The sequence below is a fragment of the Phaenicophaeus curvirostris genome, chromosome 1 (genome assembly GCF_032191515.1).
Source record: "Phaenicophaeus curvirostris isolate KB17595 chromosome 1, BPBGC_Pcur_1.0, whole genome shotgun sequence".
Taxonomy (NCBI): Eukaryota; Metazoa; Chordata; class Aves; order Cuculiformes; family Cuculidae; genus Phaenicophaeus; species Phaenicophaeus curvirostris.
In genome coordinates this window covers 131,905,080-131,931,224 of record NC_091392.1, presented here as the reverse complement: position 1 = coordinate 131,931,224, position 26,145 = coordinate 131,905,080, and the positions used below count along the sequence as shown (strand labels likewise).

At 39.4% G+C, this 26,145-nt stretch overlaps 1 protein-coding gene across 2 annotated transcripts in view; it reads left to right on the top strand.

Moving 5' to 3' along the window:
• Positions 1–1,040: 1,040 nt before the first annotated feature.
• FRMPD4 (FERM and PDZ domain containing 4) overlaps positions 1,041–26,145 on the top strand; it is a 351,431-nt gene continuing 326,326 nt past the window's right edge. Inside the window, exon 1 of one of the 2 annotated variants that reach the window (XM_069874567.1) lies at positions 1,041–1,148. In XM_069874567.1, the coding sequence (XP_069730668.1) occupies positions 1,105–1,148 (44 nt within the window). In that variant the 5' untranslated portion in view covers positions 1,041–1,104. The remainder of the gene's footprint in view (positions 1,149–26,145) is intronic. The other variant, XM_069874549.1, reaches the window with a different exon arrangement.

The following is a 26,145-nucleotide window of genomic DNA, read 5'->3' as shown; positions in this document are numbered from 1 at the left end:
AGATGATCGTGTATTCATACCAAACTTGTGAAAAGAGCAATTACACTTGTGATAGGTTTGCTTAGCCTGAGTCAAAGCTTACCTTAGGAAAAAAACCTGTCTTCTCTTTGCATAAGTGGAGATGTTCACCTCTCTTGTGATCCCAAGAGAAAGGACAAATCATAAGCTTGCAAATAGGCCAGGGTCCTGTTGTCATGTAGCAGACCCTGTAGATATTAGCATTTCAGGAAGGTTGGTACTGGGTTGTGCTCGGTCTCTGTCCTGAAATTTAAGGCTCAGGGCTCTCCATTCACACTTTTTAATGGAAAGATTCAGAATGGTCTCTGTTTCTTTTCTCCACTGCATGACAATGTGATTTGGGTGACACAATAAACACCTAGTAGGTTGTCAACTTTGCATTTACAATGAGGCTGTGCAGCCCTGATGTGGATTTTTCAGGTGTGCCCTCCATCTGCTGTGGCCACTGCACTCCCTTCTCTCTTCTGATGTCTTGGTTTTCTTGGGGCCTGCAATGAAACGTTCATGTTCTATTCTATGACTATTAATCCCAACAAAGGCAATGAAAATGAAGCACAACTCTGCCTGTCCCTTCTTACAACAGAAGAGCCTGAGACATCATTAACATTAGGCTGAAATCGTATGTCACGCTTGCTGTATTTTACAACAGGCTGCATAAAAATACTTTTTTACATTTGTTAAGGTTAATCTCAAGGCTTGTTTCAAGGTGAACCTACACAACAGTTTCAAAATATGTGTTTAAATCATTACAGCCCAGACCATGGGACTGCAATTTCCACATTGATCCTCCCCTGTCAGTGGCATTGACATGGACTGGCATGTGGGGACGTCACAGCAGCAGAAACCACCACCCCCCCGGCTCCCGGCTGCTGGCCAGTGCCTCTGGTAGCTCTTAACCAACAGCAGAGTTAGTGGTTTGATAGCCAATCTGATGTGGAGAGCTGAACCAGGTGAAGCTGAGCAAGGCATACAGAGAGCCCCCGTGTAAAGGGTAGAGCAATAGAAGAGGCACAGATTTGCTGACCAAGACTGCTGAGTCCCAGGAGCTGTACTCTTTGCCAACTGCTTCCATCAGCTTTAAATACAATGGATGTTTATGATAATCCATTGGGAATCTTTACCGTGATTCAGTGAGTAAGCTAATACATCTGTACTTCATATTTTAAGTTAATGGGAATATAAATATTTAAATATATGCATACTTTGCAAGGGCAATATGGTTTTAAATACTCACGCTTCTGTGCCCTTAATGATAAAACATGTTTTGAAATGACAATGAAACTTTGAAAAATGTTTGACCTTTGAATTAAACTAATCTAAGTGGCGTTTCAACAAACGGTAACACAAACATCCTAGATAACTTACTGAAAATGCTGAAGAACTGTAACAAACTTCAGAAAGTGAAGAAAGGAATGGGGCGTTTTCTTTCTCCAAAGAATGCTGAGTGAGAAGTTTAAAGAATCCATAGCTGTTTTAGCAAGCATGTTTTTATTTAACAAATGCGTTTGAAAGATCCTGAAAGTTATGAAGCTAATTTCCCATTACATTGTGCGGTATGTTTGTCTTTCAAGAATGAACTCATATCTTAAATAAATTATTCAAGATTTCTCTTTACTGTATACTCATTTGTTCATAGCATAGGAAATATTTGTTTAAAGTGTATCTCACTGCATTTATTTGCCAAAAGAGGGTTTCCAAAACTTAAGAGGGCTGGGAGTCAGTGCGTCTGGATTCTGCTTCCAGTTCCACCAAAGACAACTCTTCAGACAAATACTCATTAGGTAATTATTTTTTTCTTAACATGTGGTTTTATTCATCTCTAAAATGAGTTTAAAACTAGAAATTAGTGAATAGCAGTGTGGAAGGAAACTTAAAATTTGCAAAATCCAAATCTTCAAGAACTGCAAAGCTTTGGATATGGATGTTTCCTTTCACTTTGAATAGAAGTGTCTTTTCCCATCAAACTGGACTGCAGCTTTAATAGTCTACTCTGGGTCTTTTAGTAAGAGCTTTTTTTTTTTCCTGTAAATTATTTAACTTTTTTTTTTTACCTCAATTTAATCTTCCAAAGGCAAGACAAAATAAGATAAGCCTGGAGGTATTTGTGAGTTTTCATTAAACATATGATCATAAGGTTTGTGTATCTTTTTCTTGTGAATTGTTTAGTTTTCATTATGCTTTGTCATCTTCATTTATCAAGGCAAGTTTTAAATCTATGCTAAGAAACATTTTGAATAGGGACTTTAGCTTCGCAGGTCTCCAGCGAAAAGGCTAGCATGTTCTGGGGTGCATTAAAGTAAATTCCAAAATTCTGGATAGTTTTTTTTTATCAACCTAAAGTCCATCTTTCCTCTTCTCTTTGTACTAAAAGGCAGATGGACCACTGCTGTGGGGTTGGCTTGCCCCCTCATGCTGAATGCTTCAGGTGCATACAGGAACTGGGTAGTCTGGAAAAAGAACAGAAACAGAGATACAAAACCGATAGCAAATACAGAACCATATTCATAAATACTACCCTTTCCCCACCTTCCCCTCTCCAAAGACAAGAGAACAAAAACTGAGCCTGGAACAGTCAATACAGCTGGAATCCAAATCGGCACACTCCCAGGAGCAATGGAGTGCCAGCTGCTTCAGCTACACACACAGAGGGGACCTGGTTGAGTTAATGCTGTTGCCCTTGGTCTCCCAGAGCCTCCACATAATTTGTCCATGAGGCCTGTTGAGCTGCCATCTGAAGCAAGGCAACCACTGCCAGTTTAAATGGGCAACTGAACCCCTGCAGGGTGATTTCTCAAATAAATTGGTGGAAAGATAGGATCATCTTACAATATACTCCTTCACATTTCAGTCAGCCTCATGTGTGTTTGCAAATTCGTATATTTTAAGGACTAAGGGCACCCTAACAACAAGGTCTGTGTACAACGGGTGGAGTTATAAAAGTTCATATGCACTGAAGTTATACTCAGCAGGCTTAGAACTGCTCATTAAATGTGTTGGGTTTTTTTCCTCAATTGTAATTCTTTGAGCACATTGCATGAGAACAAAACATGCTTAGAAAGAGTGGGCAGTGCTTGTACAAGATCTACAATAGAGCCATGAGTAAGAGGGAGAACTCTTTATTATGCGCATTCTCCTTAAAACATGAAGAAAGCTGGCGAGTCCTGCCCAAGCATAAGTAATACTGATGAGGAATTTGGAAGGTTAAAAAGAAAGGATATATTCAGACACAGTCATTACAGTGGCAATTCTCTGATTATCTGGATGAGGAGTGCTAGGGATAAAAAAGGGACACACAGTGAATTAAATGAGGACTCTTGTACAGTCATCAAGCCCCTGTATTATCTATTGCAGAACCAAAATTCAGCCATTAGGGAGGTAGGCTGAGCTTTTTCCAGAGAAACCAGCTATCCCCCTTGAAGTCAGTAATATAGCTCCCTGTTTATGAAATCCCTACCCACAAAGCTTGATTAGGCATATGCTCCTTGATATAAACGGCTGAGTCTTCATCTCTGTGAAAGCCATTTATCTCTATAAACAACTTTGCTTCACTGAGTTCAGAATGGAGACAAGCAAAAAACCCCAAACAACAACAAAAAACCCTCTAAAGAAAGCAGTATATCTCATAATTTTCCTTGCAACAGTTAAGCAGTGAGGGTCATGCCTGTACTTCGGGGTGCTTTCCTGATTCTATTTCTGACACACACTTCTCTGAATGCCCATCAAGCTGACTGTGAAGTGAGCTTTCAGGAGCTTAAACAGAGCTTTTTTGAAAGCAGTGCTTGTGGTTTCTATGATTTGGCAGCAATAAACATTCTCCCCCCAAAGCAGCCACGCAGTGCTGTCCCCAGAGCACCACTCCTGACTCATGGAGCATCATAAGAACAGGCGTCCCTCCGTGGATATGCTTGGAAGATGACAATCTCTGGCAGTGACAGCCTAAGCTGAATATGCTTTAGGAGCCAGTTAGTATCAAAGTGTGACAGAAAAGGCTCATGATGGCAAAGGACTTAAAAAATCGGTGATTTGTATTGCTCATTTTTAAACTTTCAAATTACAGAAAGGCAGATACTTCTTAATCTGAATGTCTTTGAGATACTTAGCCATGTAACAGAAAAGCAGTCTGTAGTGCTACCTTTTCCAGTAATGAAGGGAAAAAAATAATCCACTAGTAGTCACAATGGTTCACTGCTTACCAGTCATGTGTTTAACCCTGTACACAGAGGGAGAGCAGAGAATGATGCTTTTATTAACTCTACAGTCAAAATCTCTTCCCACTCCTAAGAGATCCATGGATGTGTTTATATTAACAGTTTGGTTCAGATCAAGAGTAAACTTCAGAAGGTGAAGCATTCTCGGAGCACACAAAGTGAATGTCTCTCTGAGAAAACCTGGAAATGGGGTCCAGCGAGGCACATGCTATATACCAACCAGTGGGCGTTCCGTGTAGGGCCCAAACAAGAGCTATTCTGAAGTAAAATCTTTAGAATGTGTCTCCTCTGCAACCACTGTTTTGCTCTATAGATCCTCTTCAATTATGCTATGCTACTTGCTAATGCAGAGATGCCCTAGACTTCTAAAGGGGACAGTCAAAATTAGGCTGGCATTGAGCCAGATCAGCTATTAGCTTGCCAGCCTTTGCAGTAGTTTGCATTGGGATTATGGAGAGGTGCCCAGACAGAAATCTATGACTGCAGCATGGATTGTGTTTAAGGCAGTTTTTAGCTTTAGGTTAGATAAGGGTTTCCAAAAGAGTGGTCTTAGTGACCATTCTGGATGATAGATAAGACTTGTTGTTCTTTTTCTTTCTTTCTTTCTTTCTTTTTTTTTTTTCTGCACTGTACTCATCATCATTATGTGTAAGGATGGAGCAAGTTCTAGACAATGTCAGCAAAACATGACAGTAAAAAAAACTGTCACAAGCCATCCACATTGAAACAAAGGCAAGGTACAGCAAGAGTTACAAACACTCTGTCAGAGAGATCGTCTGGGTGATGTAACAGGATCTGTGACCTTCCTTAACTCACTGGGGATCATTTCTGCTCAATAGGGTCATGAAATAGCTGTCTTCTGGCTAGATTTAAATAAGCCACTTGTAAATAGTTTTGTCATGTGTACTGGGAGGGAAAAATTCTGGCTGCAATTGATTTTGTTCCTGTACTTTCACAGCATTTTGCCACAAGCCCTCAGTATTGACAGTCTTCCCAGACCTACAGTGAATTCACAGTGGCTGCCCTAAATGTCTCATGTCTATTATTTTCTCTTTTCCTGCACATTCATGTTGAATAAACTTTGAAACCATTCCTGAGCCCGAACTATTTGCATAATGTGGTAAAGTCCCAGAAAAGGCAAATATATAAGATTGTTCCGTGATTAACTCTGTAAAAGACACTTTACTGAGAAGATACACTGGGAAGCAAAAACTAGCTCACTATTAATCTGAGTTATGCCATGTTTGTAAAGAGTGGAAAACATTTATTTTAAATGGTTGGAATCGAGAGTATGGAATCTTTTTCTTCAATCAGGAGTTCCAATATTCCTAAGAGTACTGTAAGTGATCATGGTTATCATTTCATGTTAGATTGCTGGCATGCATTTGTGGAAGGATGGGATGACAGACCGCTGAGGTCTTGTTGGATAGGAACACAAAGGTAGTCTTTGAGATAAATAAACCATTGAAATGAAATAAACCATTACAATAAGTGCAACTTTTCTTGAAAGAGGCCAAAGACTGATAGCCTTCTTCAAAAGTTATCAACACAGGAAGGACATGGATCTGTTAAAGCAAGTTCAGAGGGGGGCCATGAAGATGATCAGAGGGCTGGAGCACTTCAGCTATGAGAACAGGTTGAGAGGGTTGATGTTGTTCAGACTGGAGAAGAGAAGGCTCCAGGGAGACCTTATAGCAGCCTTCTAGTGCTTAAAGGGGACGCACAGGAAATCTGGGAAGGGCCTCTTTATCAGGAAGTTTAGTGATAGCATGAGGGGTAATGGTTTTAAGCTGAAAGAGGGTAGATAGGTTTAGATTAGATATTAGGAAGAGATTTTTTCCTGTGAGGGTGGTGAGGCATTGCCACAGGTTGCCTGGAGAAGTCATGGACGTCCCATCCCTGGAAGTGTTCAAAGCCAGGTTGGTTGAGGCTTTGAGCAACCGCATCTACTGGAAGGTGTCCCTGCCCATGGCAGGGGAGTTGGGACTGGATGATCTTTAAGGTTCCTTTCAACCCAAACCATTCTATGAAAGCCACCTGGCAAGGTGTTCAATGTTCACCCTGCTTTGAGCAGGAAGTTGGAAGAGAGAACTCCTGAACTCCCTTCCGATCTGAATGACACTGTAATGATGTTGACAGCAGACTGAAGAGGAATCATGCTTGAAGTAGCTTATGGAAAATAAGTTTATTTGCCTCTCAGAAGTTCTAGACGTGTCATTTAAATGTAAGTCAAATACTGGTTAATGATGTTAATGAAATCAAGGGAGCTGCAGGCAATTACAGTGCAAGCGTAGAAGATTGTATTAGTGAATCAGATACATGGATAAATTGTCAGGAACACATTTTTGATCCTTTCGCTGTGATGTGCTTCCTTCCACCAATATTTGACTGTGGCAGAGAATGTAGTGGTGACTTCAGTGTTGACAATGTTGATAAAAGAAAAGGTTTTTTTCCTTCCATATTAAGAGCAGCCAGCTATTTGCAGGGCTTTCAGACTAGGAGACCCAACTGAAACACAGCTTTTCAGTGGTCCTGAGTGTTTAAACACACTTAGTTGGCTCAGCTGCAGCAGAATATCTTTAGATTGTTCAGTTTCAGCTAGCAATAAAAGCTCAGTATCAAAGCTTGCCCCAAACAAGCTATCTCAGTTTTGCAAAGGTTTGGATGTGGCAGAGCAGTGCTTAGCATGGGCTGAGACATCCTAGTCTTCAGCACAACAAACAAGAGCTCGCTCAGAGCAATGAGCAGAGGAGCTGGTGGGGTGGGTTGTAACTCTCCTCTGCAATGTAAACATGTTCTTCCTCTCCTTCAAGTCAATAGCATGTAAGCATGTTTTTTTAGAGAGTTGTCTGGCACTAACCTGCATCCTGAGTCGTGTTTCATAATGTACCTCTTTGAGCCCAGTTTTCAGAGGTATTGATTACTGGTGCTTCCACTGACAGTCAGTCTGGAATAGAGAGCTCTTATCTGCAGCTCTGCAAATCGAGCATCAGATGTTTCTAGTGTTTGACAGAAGAATCAGTGGTCATTTAAAATGGTTCTTGCATAAATTTCTGTGATTTCATGGTGTTTTACTGCAGAGCTGCTGCAAAAGGAAAACATTCATTTGCATGCTGCAAAGCATAGGCAAGGAGCCAGCTCTGTGCTATTACAATATCTGATCTCTGTAAAGCAAACATCCTTCTGAAAGGAGCTAATGTTTCTGTCTATTCAATTCTGATTCACAGTTCAGCACTTTCTTCACTCAAACACCCTGGGGAATTTTGTTAACTGTATTTTTCTCTTCTCCTTTTATCTTTATTCCTGGATTAAGTGAAGAAATTATTGGTTCATATTACAGTCCTTCTTTTTCCCTTGCAGTAAATCTTCTGCAATATTTTTTGCTATTAGTATGCTGCATGCAATGTATACCTATGATAATTTCAGGCTGAAATTGTGAATTTTTTGCATGAAGAACACTCACATTGCATGGTATGAGTCATACTATAGGGGGTACATGTTGTTAATTGATGCATATATCCACACATATCTTTAAAGGCATTAGAATGTGCTTTTCATCAAAACCAAAGGGTTGCTCTAAAATATTACATAACAAACATACTTGATTCATTTTTTTCCTTTTGTTTATAAACACAGACCATAATATTTAATACAGTCATTAGTAGAATCACTGCAACAATTTTTTATCTGCTGTTCACTTGCTGCTTATGCATTGCGAACACCTTACAAAAATCAAGTGACATCAGCCATAAGGTGTGGTTTCTTCTTTCTGAGAGGATATAAGTGACTATTAAAAGGGCTTTTCTTCTGTGAATACAAACTTTGAAATTATTTTTCTATAAATACCATGCAAAACACAATTCATATTTATCACTTGCATTCCTGCTAGGAAATTTAATTGCTGTTCACAGTCAGCAAGTACGGAGAAGCAATTTCATTTAAATATTTAAACCTTTCCAGTATAGACCCAAAACAACTAGCCCAAAACAACAAAATTCGTATAATTGGAAGAAACTTCGCATTTATCAGCACAAAGGCTAATCATGCCTTTCTCATCAGTCAGCCTGCTTATGCTTTCTCTAACACAGCAGTTGCCCTTTGCACCTGCAGTGTCCGTATGGACCCCTTGCCTTTCCAGATGAACAGACACAGGAGCTAATTATTCTTGTGACGATCCTCCAGGTAAAGTCTGGGGAGCATTTTGGAAGCACAGCACAAGCTTCTCCCTGCTGAACCAAAATGCCTAGTATGAATAAATAACTTCCCTACTTCCCTCCAAAATCGATGCATGTTATATATTAGTCCTCTATTTAAATAACATCCTGTTTATCTCAGGACTTCAGGTTTAGAGCTGTGTAATGTGAAGGCAAGTTATCTCCGCTTGGTTTCAGGATTCATTTGCAGCCTGGCTAGGGCAGTAGAAGCTATTCAGCAATCTTTTTTTTTTTTTTTCAAACACTTCTGCTTGGTCCTGCTGCGGCTTTACTGACAAATTTGCTCCACAGTGACTGACAGTTTGCAGCAGCACCAGGTAGGGAACTTAAGCCCTTACCAGTCAGTCCTTCCTTCAGTGGGCAGATCTACTGCGACCAACTTGTGGAGCTGTATCTGCTGAAGTACCACCATTCTCACTGTGGGGAGGATGAGGTTAAGGAGACTCTGAGCTCCTGTTTGGGGCTGCTGCTGCAGATGTGACTGACCAAGCAAAGATATCTCTGTGTGTCTGGCTTTGTCCCTTCCTATTCCTTCTGGTTACATGTCGCAACACTGCTGGAGGGAGCTCATACACAGTTGTGCCTTGCAAGCTCAGCTCTCCAGAGGGGAGGAATTGCTGGATTAAAAGCTTTGACAGGTTTTTTTATGGTGCTACAGCAGGAACCTTTTGCAGGAGGGACAGCCACTTCTAAATACCTGTATTTCCACAGATGCTTTTTAGCAAAGAGGTCAGAGTTGCACAGCTTGCCTGGGGTCTTACTGAGATCCTTCCATTGTTCCCTGGGATCTGGCGCAGGAGCAACAAAGTGCATAGCATGACATGTTTGTATTTCAAATGAGATTTAGTTTTCTTTTATGGCAAAAATCCAGCATTAATGTTTCGTTAACATTGATATATTGAAGCTGGAACAGCACAGCTTAATGGATGCTAATGAACTTTGTATAAATGGCTCATCTAGTTCCAACTTTGACCAGCTGAATCCAGAAGTGTAAGGGAGGTAAATTTGTGGGACATGAAGAGGTAGCATCATCCCTCTCCAGAGAAAATGCTTGACATCCCTACCTATACTGACACAAGAAAACATCTCTCCAGCTGTCAACTGTTTGGTCTCCTACAAGAGAAAAAAATTGCTGTGGTTTATTGTGACTACATATCAGTTTACCTGGTGTTTATAACCAACTATTTTACCCACATCAAAAATAAGTTTCAACAGTCAAATATAAAACTGAGTTGGAAAAATACAAATGGCACTAGGAAAATAGTATCCTTTTTCTGTGTAAAAGCAGCAGCAGCAGGGAGAAAAATGTCTGATGCAATTTTTTATTTTGGAAGTTACTATTTACTTATTTCTAAAGTTAAGCTCTCTTTGAAAAGATACCTTAAAACATGAAGGAGGAATGCATCCTTTTCAAGATTTGCAGCTTTATTCCTTGCTGAAGGTCATGAATTTCAGCTCTGCAACTCATTGACCTACTCAGGAAGAGGCTTTAAAAAAAGTTAAGCAGTAGTGAGCAGTCAGCGTATCCCTGAGCATCTCTATAGGAGGGAACGTTTCTTATAAATTAATTTTTGTTGTCTCTAGGAAGCTTTCTCTCTGATTCATATGGGTCAAAAAAGTTCCTTTCATGAAAACAATTTAGAAAATTCAAAGGTAATCCAATTCTAGGCTCTCTGCCATCCAGGTGCTTGTACCCAGCAGGAAAAAATATCTCCTTAATCCTTTTTTGTTTTTATAATTACTTGTTTTTCTACTTTCCAGCAGTTCTTCTGCTCAGTACAAAAGTTACCATATCCAATTATACCTTTTTGTCCTTGCTTTTAAAATCTTCACATCTCCTCAGTTATCTATTAACACAAGATTAATCATTTGATTAATCTCAGATTTTTTTTTCATCTTGCACAGTGATGACCACAACCCATTTGGTGATATGTTCTTATATTTTTGTATGGCCCATGTCTATGTGTGACTGCATGGGGAAAAAGAAGGCTAACTAGGGAGAAAGCGAAAGAAAGACCATTAGTATCAAATTTATCATGGTAAATGCCATAGCATTCTGGACACCAGCTTCCACATGTGATCATCTAATAGCTTCTGATCTACATTGCTTTGTATTTCATTTTTATGTAACAGACGCCGACAGGAAGGGCACTTCTTGACAGTTAATGATCACTGTCATTGACCCAGCTAATCAGTCAGTAACTGGAAATATCTGACCTTTATATTTTCCTTCCTTTGATGATTCTCTTTAATCATATATTTTTTTTAGCCTTTCGTGTTGGATCTAAAACTGTGGGCTTTGATATTAATGAAAAGTGCCAGACAACAATGAATACTTCCCCCTCCCCCCCCTTCCCTCCCCCCCGACTGTTCCTCACAGTTATTGTAACCAAAAGGAAAGCAGGATTTCAATCTGAAAGCTCTGTCATATTTTCACTGTCTTCTAATGGTTTCTCTTTCCCTCTCTTACTTTGCTGGACCTGCTATCACTTTGTACTGCCCACACCATCTAATCTTTAGAGTTCAGTTCAGAAAAAGTCCTGAATTTGTCGATGATTTCTTAAGGTCTGCACATTATGGGTATTTTAACCTAAGTGATACAAAGGTGTATGAAACATACTTTCTCAGGCAGAAGTACATCGGTTGATGAAAACTGTAGCCTTTCTTTGGGAAGAAGCTATTAACAAAATTCTAGTTTTTTGATTACTTGGCTCAATTTTTTTAAGCCTTTATGAATTTAGATGTTGGCATGAAGAGAAATTGATTCATTAACGAATACCTTATAGTGATGTTCATAGAATAATGTTTCTTTCTAAGCCATTTTTTGAATACTTGCATTTACTAGCATAAATATGGACTTCTGGTCAAGGAGAAACTTTATTTAGGTACATGTGAATGCAAAATGAAAACTCAAATTTACAGTGTGTGCTATCATCTAAAAATCTTCTTTAAAATCATATCTAGTCAGCAAAGCACCGAAGGCCATGCTTGACTTGGTAGCCCTCAGTGCTGAAGCACAGAGCTAAAGTCAAGTGTGCTTGCTACTGCTCTGACCTGCCAGAGCCTTAGAGGTTTTGCTCACCATGACTGAGGCTTGGAAATGCATTAGCTATGCAGCCAGGCACAGCAGACATGGGGAAAGTTCAACATGGTAATCAAATAGATTGCCATGGACATGTTTTGTTTTGTCTTCTGGTTAAGCCTGTAATACTATTCAAATACAGCATAACATGCACTGTAATCCATAAGAAAACAACAGACCAGTCCAAGGGCACTGAATCAGACCCTTTGTAAATGAAAAGTAGCACAAGTCCAATGATTTTAATGGCCAGCAGTCATGCTGGCCATGGTATTCCCATTAACACAGTGCCTCTAGCTGGAAAAATGCAGGAAAGCTAACATTTGTTAACATATTCTCATCTTCTTTTGATGAAGCACTGAGCTACTTTGTCCTGCCTGGTGTGGAATCTCTGTATTTGACTCAAGCATCACATAAAAGGTTAAAGTTGTTTATAAACTGTATCTTTAAGCAATAGACTTGATAAATTTTGAAAGGAAATCAGCATCCAATCTGGCTTGGATAATATTTCTAAAGTGATATGAAATGTACTTCATGATGTCGTTTGAATTACTGTTTGTGAACTGTTTGTTGAAATTGCTATGCTTCAGTGAATCGGTGAAAAATCATTTACTGCTGAAAAACCTGAACACCTGAGATACTACAGTAACTTTCTATACTGAAAATAATATAATATTGGTATAGCACTGTGCTTAGAATCATAGAATCATAGAATCACTGGGTTGGAAGAGACCCACTGGATCATCGAGTCCAACCATTCCTATCAAACACTAAACCATGCCCCTTAGCACTTCGTCCACCCCTGCCTTTGATTATGTACAATAAAATTTTGCCCTCTCCAAAACACTACTCAATCTGGCCATAAGCATTACGAAAAGAATTATTAACTCATTTTCATGAGCTTCTTTATTAATCTCATTCCCTCACAGAAAAAAATTTGCTAACAAACTACTCAGTAGAATAATCAGAGAGCATCTCCAGATTGTATAATTCACATTTATTTAAGTTATTATATTTTAATCTTATTTCTTGTTGTCAGCATTAGAGACCTGACTGTCTGTTGCATTGGTTTCTGTGTTAGCACAGTTTTCCAGCTTTCCAATAAGTCAAAATTTCTTTGAGTATCGTATGAAAATTTTGTATATATTTTATACCTACATGTAACTAACACCTAGATATAGCAACACTAACTACTGTGTACATACAAAACCAGGAGTGAGGTGTATATTTATGTATATAAAACCAGATTTTTTTGAATGTTGACTAATTCATTAAGGAGTTGTGTTTTTTAATACTAACACTGGCATTTGGGGTTTTAACTCATAAGTTTTCTAATAGTTAAATAGCCCTTTTTTGATCTCACAATTATCCAGCTGCCTGAGATTCCACTGAAACACTCACATTTATACCATAGTTTTTATCATTATCTGTTATATAAAGACATTGGTTCATAAGAAGCTGTCACAGATGTGTTAATGTAGAATGCAGCATGTGCTTATGTTCTATTGTCTAATACATTCATAAATACTTGTACTTGGTCAATATAATTATCTTTTATATATCTGTACTGCAGGCTGTACATCAGTACATTTAGAAAAAAAGAATTAAAATATATGGGGCAAGTAATTATTACAATAGGCCTGTTTATATTCATATCACAATGTTGAAATTGTACCTGTGTTCTGAAGAATAGGATGCCTTAGCCAGGCTTTGTCAGACATAGCTCACCTTTGCATAGACTAAAATTCATGTATGCAAGGTGGGTTGGCCAGCCTGGGCCAGCCTTACTGTGTGGAGATGTGTTGGACCCTTAAAGGGCTCATCCAATATACCATGCAGATGTCCCGAGAAAGATGAGCATCTGCTTCTTCTCTGCACACCTTACTCGTGTAAAGCTTATTACTGGACAAAACCAGGCTGTCCAGACTAGTGCGTCCTGACAGATGGTTTTCTACACCTGTGCTAACAGTGGTGGGGAAAAAAACCAGAAAACATTCAGCTAGTGGGCCTGCTAAATGAGTGGGCACTCATTTCTGACACCAAGCAACCAGTGAGGAAAATGAACTGATATTCAAAATGCCCAGCCTTCTCTCTTCTCCAGATATTTAGGGAACACAGACTAGTATCTAGTCCACCACAACGATCCCTGCCCTTATTTGCTTGGTAACCCTAAGAAAGGTATCTATCCATCCCCTGCCTTCAATGGTGACAATTACAATGATAACTTTGTGAAGAGCTTTGAGACCAGCTAGTGAAAAAACGCCACCTGTGATCTGCCATTCACTAACCACACCCAAGCCTGCATTATTCCTTGTGTGAGCGAATAATACATGCTGTGCCTGTGTAAGGGGATGCTGAGGAGCAAGCTCCAGTTTGCAACTCAGCTAATTAAACATTAATGAAATCCCTTCAAAAGAGCGAGTCTTGCTTCTCACTTCTATACATTTAAATCCAATCTGTAAATATTTGTTTTCCCCATTTCAGCTCTTTAATTTATTCTTCAATTTCCTAGCCTTCAAAATGATAATAAAATATACAAGATTTGAAATAGAAGTCTCCAGACAGTATTTTGGCAATCTGTTAGGAGTTGCAATACCTATGGATTACCCTGTAAATCTAAATTATTGGCACTCGTGAAAGATTTTTTTCATTTATTTTGTTTTATTGTGCAATATTTTGGCAGCTATTGCTGCAGTGCTGGTATTAACTTGTGACAGTTCTAATCCCTAGTAGGTGATTAGATCTTTTACTATGTAAAATTCGGGGCTCCAAAGTAAGATGGTGCTAAGCAGTGGAGCCATAGGAGTCCCAGCTGCTCAGCCTCTCCAAGGAGTTCACCCCTACCTTATAGAGTAAATCTCAACAGAACTTTAGTTTGCAATAAGAAACTGTTACTAGAATTTATTTTTATTGACCTGTTATTATAGAGGTAAGATACAGAAAACACTGCCACGACACAGGATTTTAATTTATACAAATAAGTTAATCACAGGAAAACAGTCTTTCCAGATACCAAGATAGTTTATTCACTATAAACTTGCTTTCAACCATTTGGAAAGATAGTACTTTCCCTGTCGAAGCCATTTCCTTTTCATATTAGCACAAATCATCTATGTATCTAAAAGAATAAAATACCTCTATATATTAAAATGGTAGCTGGCATTGGAGAAGGATAATCTTGAATTCAGTCATTCAGGAGATATGGTGTTGCCACAAACTCACTGCTGATCCTCAGGCAAGGCATTCTATTAAATGTCTTCCCTGTAAAGTGAGATAACTCATCCTGCATAGCTAGGGTAGGATTTGTCTTCTTTTAATCCTCTCTTCACATTCTTGCACATCAGATGGATCTGAATTTCTTCACTTAGGAAAAAAAAAGTAAAATAATATGTTTGCTCATGAAGCATCTGAACAGACTTAATAAAAAAAATTTTGAGAATTGCAAAGTCCAGCAGCAGTTTCCATGAGGAGGAGAAGAGGACAGGGAGAAACTCAGTCACTCGTGACAGGTTGTGAAGATTTTTTTCTGGGTAGATGGAACATGGCTCAGATATGAAAGTCTTTTGTCAAAGCCTTTCTAAGCCCAGCTGCAGACCCACTAGTGTAAGCAATACTCATTGTTCCGGACACCTTCAGTATTGATTTGGGTTGGTAGTAGCTTGAATTATAAAGGGTCTGCACAAGGTTTTAAAATGCAGATGGCCACTGTAACTGCATTCACAACTGACATCAGCATTTTCAGTAAAGTCAGTGACAAATATGGAAGCAGACCCCAGAATTCCTGGTTCCAAGTCCTGATTTAACAGAAGATAAAACCTCTTCCCCTAGACACTCACAATATTTGATTTAGAAAGTATAAAAATGTACTACTCCTGCCATGTAATGTCTATTTGGGGCTCATTTAATGCATTTCTACTGTCCTAGCCCAATTGATCCAGACATCACTGAAATAAAAAAAGGTTTTCAGAGAAGCAGGTAAATGTTATGTAAAACCAGACATGTGCCATCAAGAGTTTAAGTTCCTGCTAACCTAGCAAAAAATGGCGGAGGGACTATTCACCATTTTTTCCCCTGTCACTTATCACTTAGGTTTTCATGAAATGATATTGCAATTTCTGCTGCCACAAATGATGGGAAATGTGGGAGAACCAATATCAAAACTGTTTCTTTTTTTTGTCCCCTCATAGTCCCTACTCATGCCCTTTTCTGCCTTTGGTAATTCTCTGTTTTTCCTTGACCTAGAGCTAGCATCACTCCTCAGACAACTTTTTAAGACTGTGTGTGTAGTAGCGCATTTTCTCTAAACCTTATTTTTTCTTTTTCTGTTACACGCATCCTTGATACTAATAGGTGTTTGGGAAGAGGTGAGATGAAGGTTGTTAAAAATATTTATGGCTGGAGATATTACGATTTATACACCCTATGTCTAAAGGACTCTCTTCTTCGCATCCTCTTTTCACCCTGATAATGATCTTTGAATGTATCTTACCTTCTGGATGTTTGATCTGCAGCTCCTGTTCTGCTCTAATCTGCCAATACACCTCATGAGAGCAGACGTTGGCATGCCTTAAAACAGAAGGATTCCATACATTTGGGCATGCCATTATAACTGGTTTTTTTGGTAAAGAGAGAATGTTTTGGAACTATCATCTGGAAGTTTTTATTTGTCCAGTAAAAGACATGTTTTCACTTTGATTTATCTTATGCAACAACACAGACCCAAATATCTTTAGATTACTGTAACTTTTTTTTTTCCCCAGGGAGGACTCTAGTTATGTCCTTATTGGTTTTATTGTTTAACTGAGTAATTTAAAATGTTTATTTACTTGTTACATGGTATGGCCTAGTCACATTGCTGTCAAGAGACTGTGTCGAGAAATTTTAAAAATGTGTCTATTTCTCATTATATGAACTTCATGTCTTTATAAGAAAAAAAAGAAGAAAAACATACAACATGAATCGCAACAGAAAAGCAACAGACCTTAGAAAAAATGCAATAGGTCAGCACAGGGACACTTTCATATACTTAAAGCAACAAAGGAGACTCCTACAAGCATTCTGTTTGCTTTTCAAAATAAAATCTATGTGATCAGACATCCATGCACAATGTGGTATGTGTCCTTTGCACATTTTTGTCGGTCTCATCCACTGAGTAGCTTGCTCAATAAAGACCAACCAACCAACCAAAAGAACATTTCCTTACACTTCTGATAAGAGTCCAACACTTGCAGCAACATAGCACATGGCTGAGACCTCATCAGAGCTCACAAAACTAGCTGCGCCAGGTCTTACTGGCAGGGAGATGGCAAGCTTCCAGCAGCTTCCAGGTGCCACAGAGTTCAGCAGTGAATAAAGACATGTCACTCTTCCCCTCCAAGCCAAGATCATGACAGTTTGTACAGCCCCAGAACTAAGCTGGGAATATGATTTCAGGTATTGTACACAATATAAAACTGAAGTCCTGGCTACATGTGGTCATTAAAAATCCCTTCAAGCCCTTTGAAGACATAGTGTGATAACTCCTTTTTCCTGGACAGATGCCACCTGGCTTTACTCCCTCATCGGACAGCCAGTGTTCCCTCCACAGCCTCCAGTGAGTGTGGTGGTCTGGTTTTGTAGACTGGGATGGTGAGTGGGAGCTTTGCTTCACGCGCACCTTTCATCCTTTGCATGCCCAGTATGATAGTGCACTTTTCAGCTTTCAGACTTGCTAGAAAATTCCAGCAACGGGAACATGCAGTTAGAGTTTAACAAGTCAAATAGATAACCTCATTATCGGAGCAGCAGAGTCGTGTAGGAGCTGTGTGGATTATTCTAAACTTTTGCATATAAATCCTGTTTACTGTTCCACTCAACCACTTCAGTACTTACTACCTCTTAAAGGTATGACCCCTAGTTTGTTTCAGAGATTTTTTTAGAATATGCGAGCCTAATTATACTTTGATCATGCTGAAATTCCTACCCCCTTTCAGACTGGAGTTAAAATGTTACAAATTGAACGGTAGAACAGCATGCACAATTTACACTGATATAAATCACTGTTTGGCATTTAGAGTCATATAAATGAAGTATTTTTTATCTCCTGACTGCCAAATTAGATAACTGAATAGTGTATATCCAGCTTTATAGCAAAAGTAAAAGCTATGTGCAGTAAATGCTCTGAGGTCTCTAAATTACCTAAATAAGTCTTTTAGTAACTGTAAGATGGTTACAGTTTCACCAGCTGCATTACAACTAACAACATGTATCCAAGTGAAAAACTGGGGTTTGGCGGTTCTAGGCACAATATAGCTCCAATTTTGTGGCCCTACAGGATTTTGGATAATACAATAAAGCTGTCAGTGCTTTACAAATATATATATCACCCGTTCAGAGCTCTAGGTCAGTATACATTAGGGAGAAGAGACGAAAGCTTTGTGGACTGACTGGGCTGTTGGAAAAAAATATTTAAAGGAGCAGCCCTTCAAAGCTATACAACTGTTTAAGATGTCACAAAAAATATGATGCAGGTCAAGCAGTCAGCAAAGTGATTCTGAGATGGTCAAAGGTATAAGAAAAAAAAAAAAGAATCTATTCACCATGATCTATCTATGCTTCATTTTCCGAATGTCAGCACTGAATTCATAAACTGTTGCTACAAGGTCCAAGAGTAATGTTATAAAATAAAAAAAAAGGAATGAAGGTTTGTATTGGAATACAAATATTTTATTTCTAAGTTATTTTGAAGTTGATGTGGAACAAATTGCTGCCTGCATTCTCTTCTGTCTTACCAATAACAAGATCATAAAAGAAATAAACAATACAAAGGCTAAGTGAAGTAGAGCCCTGCTTTCCAGAACTCCTGCCCTTGATCCTTGCAAACAAGAGGAATAACTCTACTTCTTTTCTACACTGTCTGATTAAATGTTTTTTGAAATTCTATTTCACAGCTTCAGTGTTTTGAAAATGTTGTTACCCTCAGTTCTTTTCAATAGACACGAACAGAGATCTGCAGAGAGCCATTCATCTTGTCCTAAGATAGGCATCTAAGAGAGGTCAGCAAATGGTCTTCTGAAGAGGATTCTATTAACTAGAAAGGCAGAGCAGACTTAGATATCAAACTTTTAGAAGTCTGTAATTAGCCAAAATGGTTTTCACTCATCAATCTACTTTTAGACAACACATATCCCTTTTTTCTCTAGATTATGACAGAAAATCTCACATCTTTTTCGGTTAGAAAAATACACTACACCCCTGCTTATTTTATAATCCTGCATATAGGAAGATGGACTTTATTCTTATTTAAACCAGATTGAGCTTTTAGTTAAACTTTGATCTCCTTTTCCCCCCACTGGAAATACCATGATATTACAGGGCATTGCTGTCTTTTTATTTCCAGCTGTAGCTCAATGCAAAAGTGTCTAAAAACTCACTAAAAACACTGTACGTGTCACATATTCAGCTCAGGTTCAGAGATTTGCAGTTCATGTATGATTCAAAGAATCACCTAAATATTAGGATTCTGATCTAAACTAAAACAAAATTTCAGCTTCTTGAGATTCATCTGTCATTTATGATAATGATGCTGTGAAGAAAAATCCAATTATCCTGCTAGACATGAGGTACTGAAAATAACAGTAGTAAGAACAGAATTTAGAGTAATACAAAGCTATGATCTATCAGGGAGGTGAGCAAAAATGTGGGAGACATTTCCCATTATTCATACTAGGAACTATACACTGCTTCTTGCTGGAAACATACCCCTGCTGTACAGTATGCAGAAAGTCAGATACTGTCCACTCCAAACATTTGCATGTGTCACTTCAAATTGCTCATTGAACAGCAATACCTCACTCATTTCATGCTCCTTACTCTTTGCTCTGCATTACTCCTTTGTTGTGATCCTTTCTGTCAGATGTTAGTTTTAAAGCCAGCATGAGATTAACTACATAATTCTCCCCTTTCAAGCCTGCCTTCTCTTTATCTGCATCCAGCCTAGCTCAACACCAGGACACGCCAAGCCTTCCCCGGGGACAGCAGCAGTTCCCTGTAGCCTGTTTGCATAACAGCTCACTTCTCTTTCTAACGTAGCTACAAAAAGAAGAGGGGCCACATTGTTTCCAGAAATAAAACAGATTACTTTAATCCTAAACCTACTGCAGTGCCAACATAATAATTCCCCTTTTTTTACCACATGTTTAACTATTTCTAAGGAGGCTAAAATAGCTAGTCATTGGTTTACATGTGATTATTGTTTAAGGAACACTCCTCAGCTGAGTTTAGTAAGGGTTTGGGGTTTCCTCCTCCAGTTTGAACAAATACATCCAGAAAAAAAAAAAAAAAAAGAAATGAGAAGACTACAAAACTCTACTAGTGTCCTTTAAAACTCCATATTTAGAGTTTTCTCACAGTCTGCCCACTGGTTCTCCAGCTAACCACCATACAAAGATATGTGCACCTTCTTTCAAGGAGTTTCAAGGAGTTTCAAGTTTCAATGTTATTACTACATTCTTACGTGAAAGCCTACATCTGTTCTCTTTTCCAATGAATCAGATAATCGACACCTTCTATGACAAGGCTTTTTTCCCCTGATATACTCATTTTTCCACTATCCCATGCATTTTGCATTTCTCTTCAATCTACACTGTAGTAAAGTGGGACGAGTGCTGTAGTATTGTCTCCTTAAAATAGAACTTCAACATGAATACCATTTAAAAGTTAAATTCACCTCTTTTGACTTTTCGCCTCCATAACCTAAGTCTTTAGTAATCTAAGTCACTGTAAACTAATGATTTGTGTTCGGTATAGTCAACAGAGATAAGAACTTTCCAAGGGTAATTTATCCCCTTCTAAGACAGGTGCTCAAGGCAGACACCTGAAGAAGATTCGTGGTCCTACCTCATTCACTGAGTAAGTGAAGAACCTTGATGAATCTGCTTAAAATTGGCATGTAACATTTGGCAGGCTCAAGTTGCAGGTGATGAGATTTACCCAATGTGTCTGAATATTGTTAAGATTTTCTAGTCTTAAAAAAAAATCCCAGCTGTTTTTGGATAATCTGAACTCATCTTCAAGTGAAATGAGTGCTGGATCATTTATCACACTTTTAAATGAAAATGGAAGCAATCACTGAGGAATGAGATCCCAGTGATTACAGAATTTTATTTCCATTTCTGTGTCCTTTCGGGAAGATAATTGCTCAGACATTGGAACAATGATTTAGTAGTAGCTTTGATTGTGCATCATAGTGATACCCTGTTTATATACATAAGAAATACATAAATTTATTATGGTAATATGGTGAATATGGTGTTGCTAAGCACTGCTCAATTTTCTGTTTTGCTGAGGAAGGAGAGAAGAAGAAAAGGAGAAGTTGTTTTATCTCACTCTTAAATCTACTTCTGTTTCCAAATGTTGTCCTTTCTTGAATAAGTTTTAAAGTGTCAGCTTTCCTGAAGTTTGGGACTGCAAGCATTCAAAAGTGATGTTTCACATGATATATGTAGAAATGTAAAAATTAGTGATAAATATCAATTCATCTAAAGATAGAATTCCTCTGAAGCATCAGTATAGATATTCTGAACAAGGAAGTATCAGCAGATTCAGAAATTAAAATTCAGAATGAATTCCATAAGCCTCTTCTAAGCAGAAGCTTATTTCTACTTTTGCAGAACAGCATAAACTTGTACAGATGAGAAGTATGTGATGTGAGCGGAGTGATTTTTATTTGCCATATGCATTTACTGCATTTGGGATTTCTTGATTGCTTCCTCCCTCTGCCTCTCACTCTAGATCTAGAGCAGGTCCTGCCTACCTAAGTGCCAACCAAACCAGAATAACTTTGACAGCAGAATCCTTCTTATGCACTATCCTTCCCGTGCCTTCCTGTGATATTGGAATATTTCCGTATCTCCATCCATGTCGCCTTTTGACATATGTATGCAAGATTAGACGTCAGAGAGGAAAATATCTTCTAGGTAATATTAGCAAGTGTAACATTTGGACGGTTTGTCTAAAGGGACATCCCTACTTTCAGGTCATTGAGTAAGGAATACAGTGGGTTTAGGATATAGAGTTTTCAAAGTTTAACTCTCTCATTTGACACTTTAATCATGGTAGTACAGCATGGAAATACTGAGGGGAGTCTTGCTACTTTAATGAAATACTCTGTGGCTCATGCCAGTGATCTGTATATAGAGAATAACACAAGGGAAACAATTTTGTAATTAACGTGGTATTATAAAGGGAATCAGCCAGGACACAACAGTATAATAGATGCCTCCAGTTGTCTACTGTCTACTGGTTCCTGCTTTTTTAACTAGTCATGAATTCTTTTTCAAATTAGTGCTTTATCACCAGGAAAACTGGTTTGTGATGAACTAACTTAAAGATCATTAAGTCTCCCACCACAGTAACCGTATTTGTTATCCATGAGTAGCAATTTAGGCTTCCTGCTACTCAGAGATAAAAGAAGATTTTTATCAGCTTGTGTGCAGGATTTGTGAAGCATGCAGGAAAAGTCCCAGGTCACAACATTATTTACTTAGTGTTGCAAATAAAGTCCCCTAGCAGGAAAAAAGCTGTGATATGACATGTTCTTAATATTCCTCTCTTCCTATCCTTGTTATGTCTCCCATAGCACTATGCGGGAAGCTCTCAGACCCTTTCTGGGAAATAACCATGCCTGAGTGCCTCCCTAGAGTGCCTGTACATTAATGCCTGCAGCATGGGGAACAAATAGGAGGAATTAGAGGTGTTTATGCAATTGCAAGGCTATGATCTCATTGGGATCACAGAGACGTGTTGGGATTTTTCACACAACTGAAGTGTTGTATGAAGAAGAAGTCTTCCTTCCAAGAAGGAAGAAACAAGGCAAAACCCAGGATTATAACCCTGGACTGCAGCAGAGCAGGCTTTGGCCTTTTTCAGAGATCTGCTTGGAAAAATGCTGCACAATATGTTCATGGAGAGAAGTGAGGTCAAGGAAAGCTGGTTGATTCTGAAGGATCACTTTCTCCATCCTCAAGAGTGGTCCATACTAACGAGCAGGAAGTCAACCAAAGGCAGTTAGCAGCCTGCAAGGATAAACAAGGAGCTCCTGACTCAACTCAGACATAAAAATGAGACATGCAGGAGGTGGAAGTAGGATCAGGTGACCAGGAGGAATACATGTCTGAGCATGCAAGGATGAGATGATAAGTCCACCTGGAGTTGAATCTGGCAAGAGATGTTAAGAGCAACAAGAAGGGCTTCTACAAATACATTGGCAAGAAAAGAAAAACTAGGGAAAATGTAGGCCTGCTACTGAATGATGCCAGGGACACGGTAACAAAGAAGGTGGAAACAGCCAAAGTAGTCAATGCTTTCCTCCTTTTGGGGCACAAACTGCAGTATAAGAAACTTTTTAAACATGTGGAAAAACTTTTACTGTGAGGGTGGTCAAACAGTGGAACAGGTTGCTGAGAAGGAGTGTGGAGTCTCCAGCCTTGGAGAAATTCAAATCCCAACTGGACCCTGAACAACCTGCTTATGTTTTTTTTGCTTTGAACAGCAGGGTTGGACTAGGTGCTTTCCAGAGGTGCCTTCCAGCCTCAATGATTCTGTGATGTTGTGACTCTGTTACTTTGAATTTTGGGTTAATTTCAGTCAACCGCTTTTCATGTCCCTTCTGAGCTGGCAAGGTGTTCAATCTTTTTGCTATGTGGAGAAAGAATGGGAGAGGATAATGAAGAAAGCCTAAAAGCCAAGTCAGACAAGTTTTGGGAAGAGGCAGATACAGCTTAGGGTGAAGCTGAAAGAGACCTCATTGACAGTTGAAAAAACCCTCATCAAATAAATAAAGCTCATCAAATATCAACAGTCGCTGCTACCTAAAGAATGCCTGGTAGGGGACAAAGGAAGGAATTTTAGCTAAAGACAGTAAAAAAACCCACACAGTGTATGCATTTAATGAGGTATTAATTCTGGATCTGAGCAGATTTCACTCTAAGTTTGGACCTAGTTGACAGAGGTTAACTTTTACAAAGTGAGAGACTTACCATCCATTGGACAGAAAGTGATCCAAGCTGCTGGCATTTAAGATGATGTCTCATGATTTTCCCCAGTGCCTTCGTATGGAAATTGAAAAGAAAGAGTGATTGATATAGAACCTGGAGGGGTTTTGTATCTTTGGCATGTAAGACAAAGCAGGCCATCAGTACTGTGATTGCATTTTGTACGGTGGATATTTTCCAGCTCAGTGTTTAACCATTCACTTCCTTGAGGTAAAATAACTACTCAGTGTGGAGAATATATTGAATGTTGTAGAAAGACAGAGGAATCTTTAAATAGGCAAGAGTAGATCATCCATCACTGTAGCCAATGGTGTGTCTATTCCAAATCCTGGCCTTAAATTTGAGTAGAATTAGTCCAGGAGTCAGGTAGTCAATAAGCTGGTTATGCACAAACACAAATCAAAAGTGGTGGGAGTGCAGAAATGACAGAAAAATGGTAAAGAGCATCTAAGAATGTTTTAAAAATTTGCACTACTAAGCCTGCATTCTCAAAGTACTTGTTTTTTTTCCCCAAGTTCTTTTTTACTAAAATTAAATGTCTACTGCTGAACTAATGCCTGAGGCCAAATATCTATAGAGAGATGTGGCACTCAAAATATAAAAAAAAGTATCTCCTTTTTGCAAAGTTTCTGACTACACACAGTGGAAAATTTCAAATTTATTCAATAAAAATACATATACTTTAGCACTTCCTTGACCTGAAAGAATTTATGGATTTCAATATGAAAAAAGAATGTATAGAAGACTCTCTTGGACCAGAAAGATTTAAATAGAGGATTCCTATGTGTTTCTGGAGATACAGCCACTTCTGTTTCTTATGAATATATATACCTTGTTTTCCAGACCCTTTACCAGTTTTGTCACTCTTCTCTGGACACGCTCCAGGACCTTAATATCGTTCTTATAGTGAAGGACCCAAAACTGAACATGGTATTCGAGATGCAGCCTTACCAATACAGAGTACAGGGGCAGAATCACTTCCCTGGTTCCGCTGGCCACACTGTTCCTGATACAGACTAAGATGCCATTGGCCTTCTTGGTCACCTGGGCAAACTGCTGGCTCATGTTCAGTTGGTTGTTGACAAACATCCCCATGTCCTTCTCCACCAGGCAGCTTTCCAGACACTCTTCCCCAAGCCTGTAGCAGTGCACAGGGTTTTTTTTTGTCCCAAGGGCAGGACTCTGCACTTGGACTTGTTAAACCGCATCCTGTTGGCTTCATTATTGATCCCGCCTGTTTGGATCTCTCTGTGGAGCCTCCCTACCCTCCAGCAGATCAACACTTCCACCCAGTTTAGTGTCGTCCGCAAACTTGCTAAGGGTGCACTCAATGCCTTCATCCAGGTCGTTTACTAGGTAAACTGGGTGGAAAACTGGTTGGATGGCCGGGCCCAGAGAGTGGTGGGAAATGGTGTGAAATCCAGCTGGAGGCCAGCGACAAGTGGGGTTCCCCAGGGCTCAGTGCTGGATCCAGCCCCGTTCAATGTCTTTATCAATGACCTGGATGAAGGCATTGAGTGCACCCTTAGCAAATTTGCGGACGACACTAAACTGGGTGGAAGTGTCGATCTGCTGGAGGGCAGGGAGGCTCTGCAAAGGGATCTGAACAGGCTGGACCGCTGGGCTGAGTCCAATGGCATGAGGTTTAACAAGGCCAAATGCCGAGTCCTGCACTTGGGGCACAACAACCCTGTGCAGTGCTACAGACTAGGAGAAGTCTGTCTAGAAAGCTGCCTGGAGGAGAGGGACCTGGGGGTGTTGGTTGACAGCCGACTGAACATGAGCCAGCAGTGTGCCCAGGTGGCTAAGAAGGCCAATGGCATCTTGGCTTGTATCAGAAACGGCGTGACCAGCAGGTCCAGGGAGGTTATTCTCCCTCTGTACTTGGCACTGGTGAGACCGCTCCTCAAATCCTGTGTTCAGTTCTGGGCCCCTCACCACAAGAAGGATGTTGAGGCTCTGGAGCAAGTCCAGAGAAGAGCAACAAAGCTGTTGAAGGGGCTGGAGAGCAGGTCTTATGAGGAACGGCTGAGAGAGCTGGGGTTGTTTAGCCTGGAGAAGAGGAGGCTGAGGGGAGACCTCATTGCTCTCTATAACTACCTGAAAGGAGGCTGTAGAGAGAAGGGTGCTGGCCTCTTCTCCCAAGTGATGGGGGAAAGGACAAGAGGGAATGGCCTCAAGCTCCGCCAGGGGAGATTTAGGCTGGACATTAGGAAAAAATTTTTCACAGAAAGAGTCATTGGGGTCCGGTGGGTCTCTTCCAACCTGGTTATTCTATGATTCTATGATTAAATTAATCTCACAGCTATCAATACGTAGAGTCCTGTAACTAATCTCCTTAGTATACATCTAACATGCTGAATGTTCCTACTTTTTTCATCAGAAAACTAACAAAAAGCATCACACCTTTCCTCTACTGTGACTTATCTCACAATACTATCAGAATACTGAATCTATACAGATTAACATCTAACACAAATTAATGCCAGATTTTACCAAAGGATAATGCAACAAAGGAACTACTTGGAATTGCCGAAGTAACTACTTTGCTCTCTCTAGACTAAAATTAATCCAAACCCAAGCTCAGAAGCACA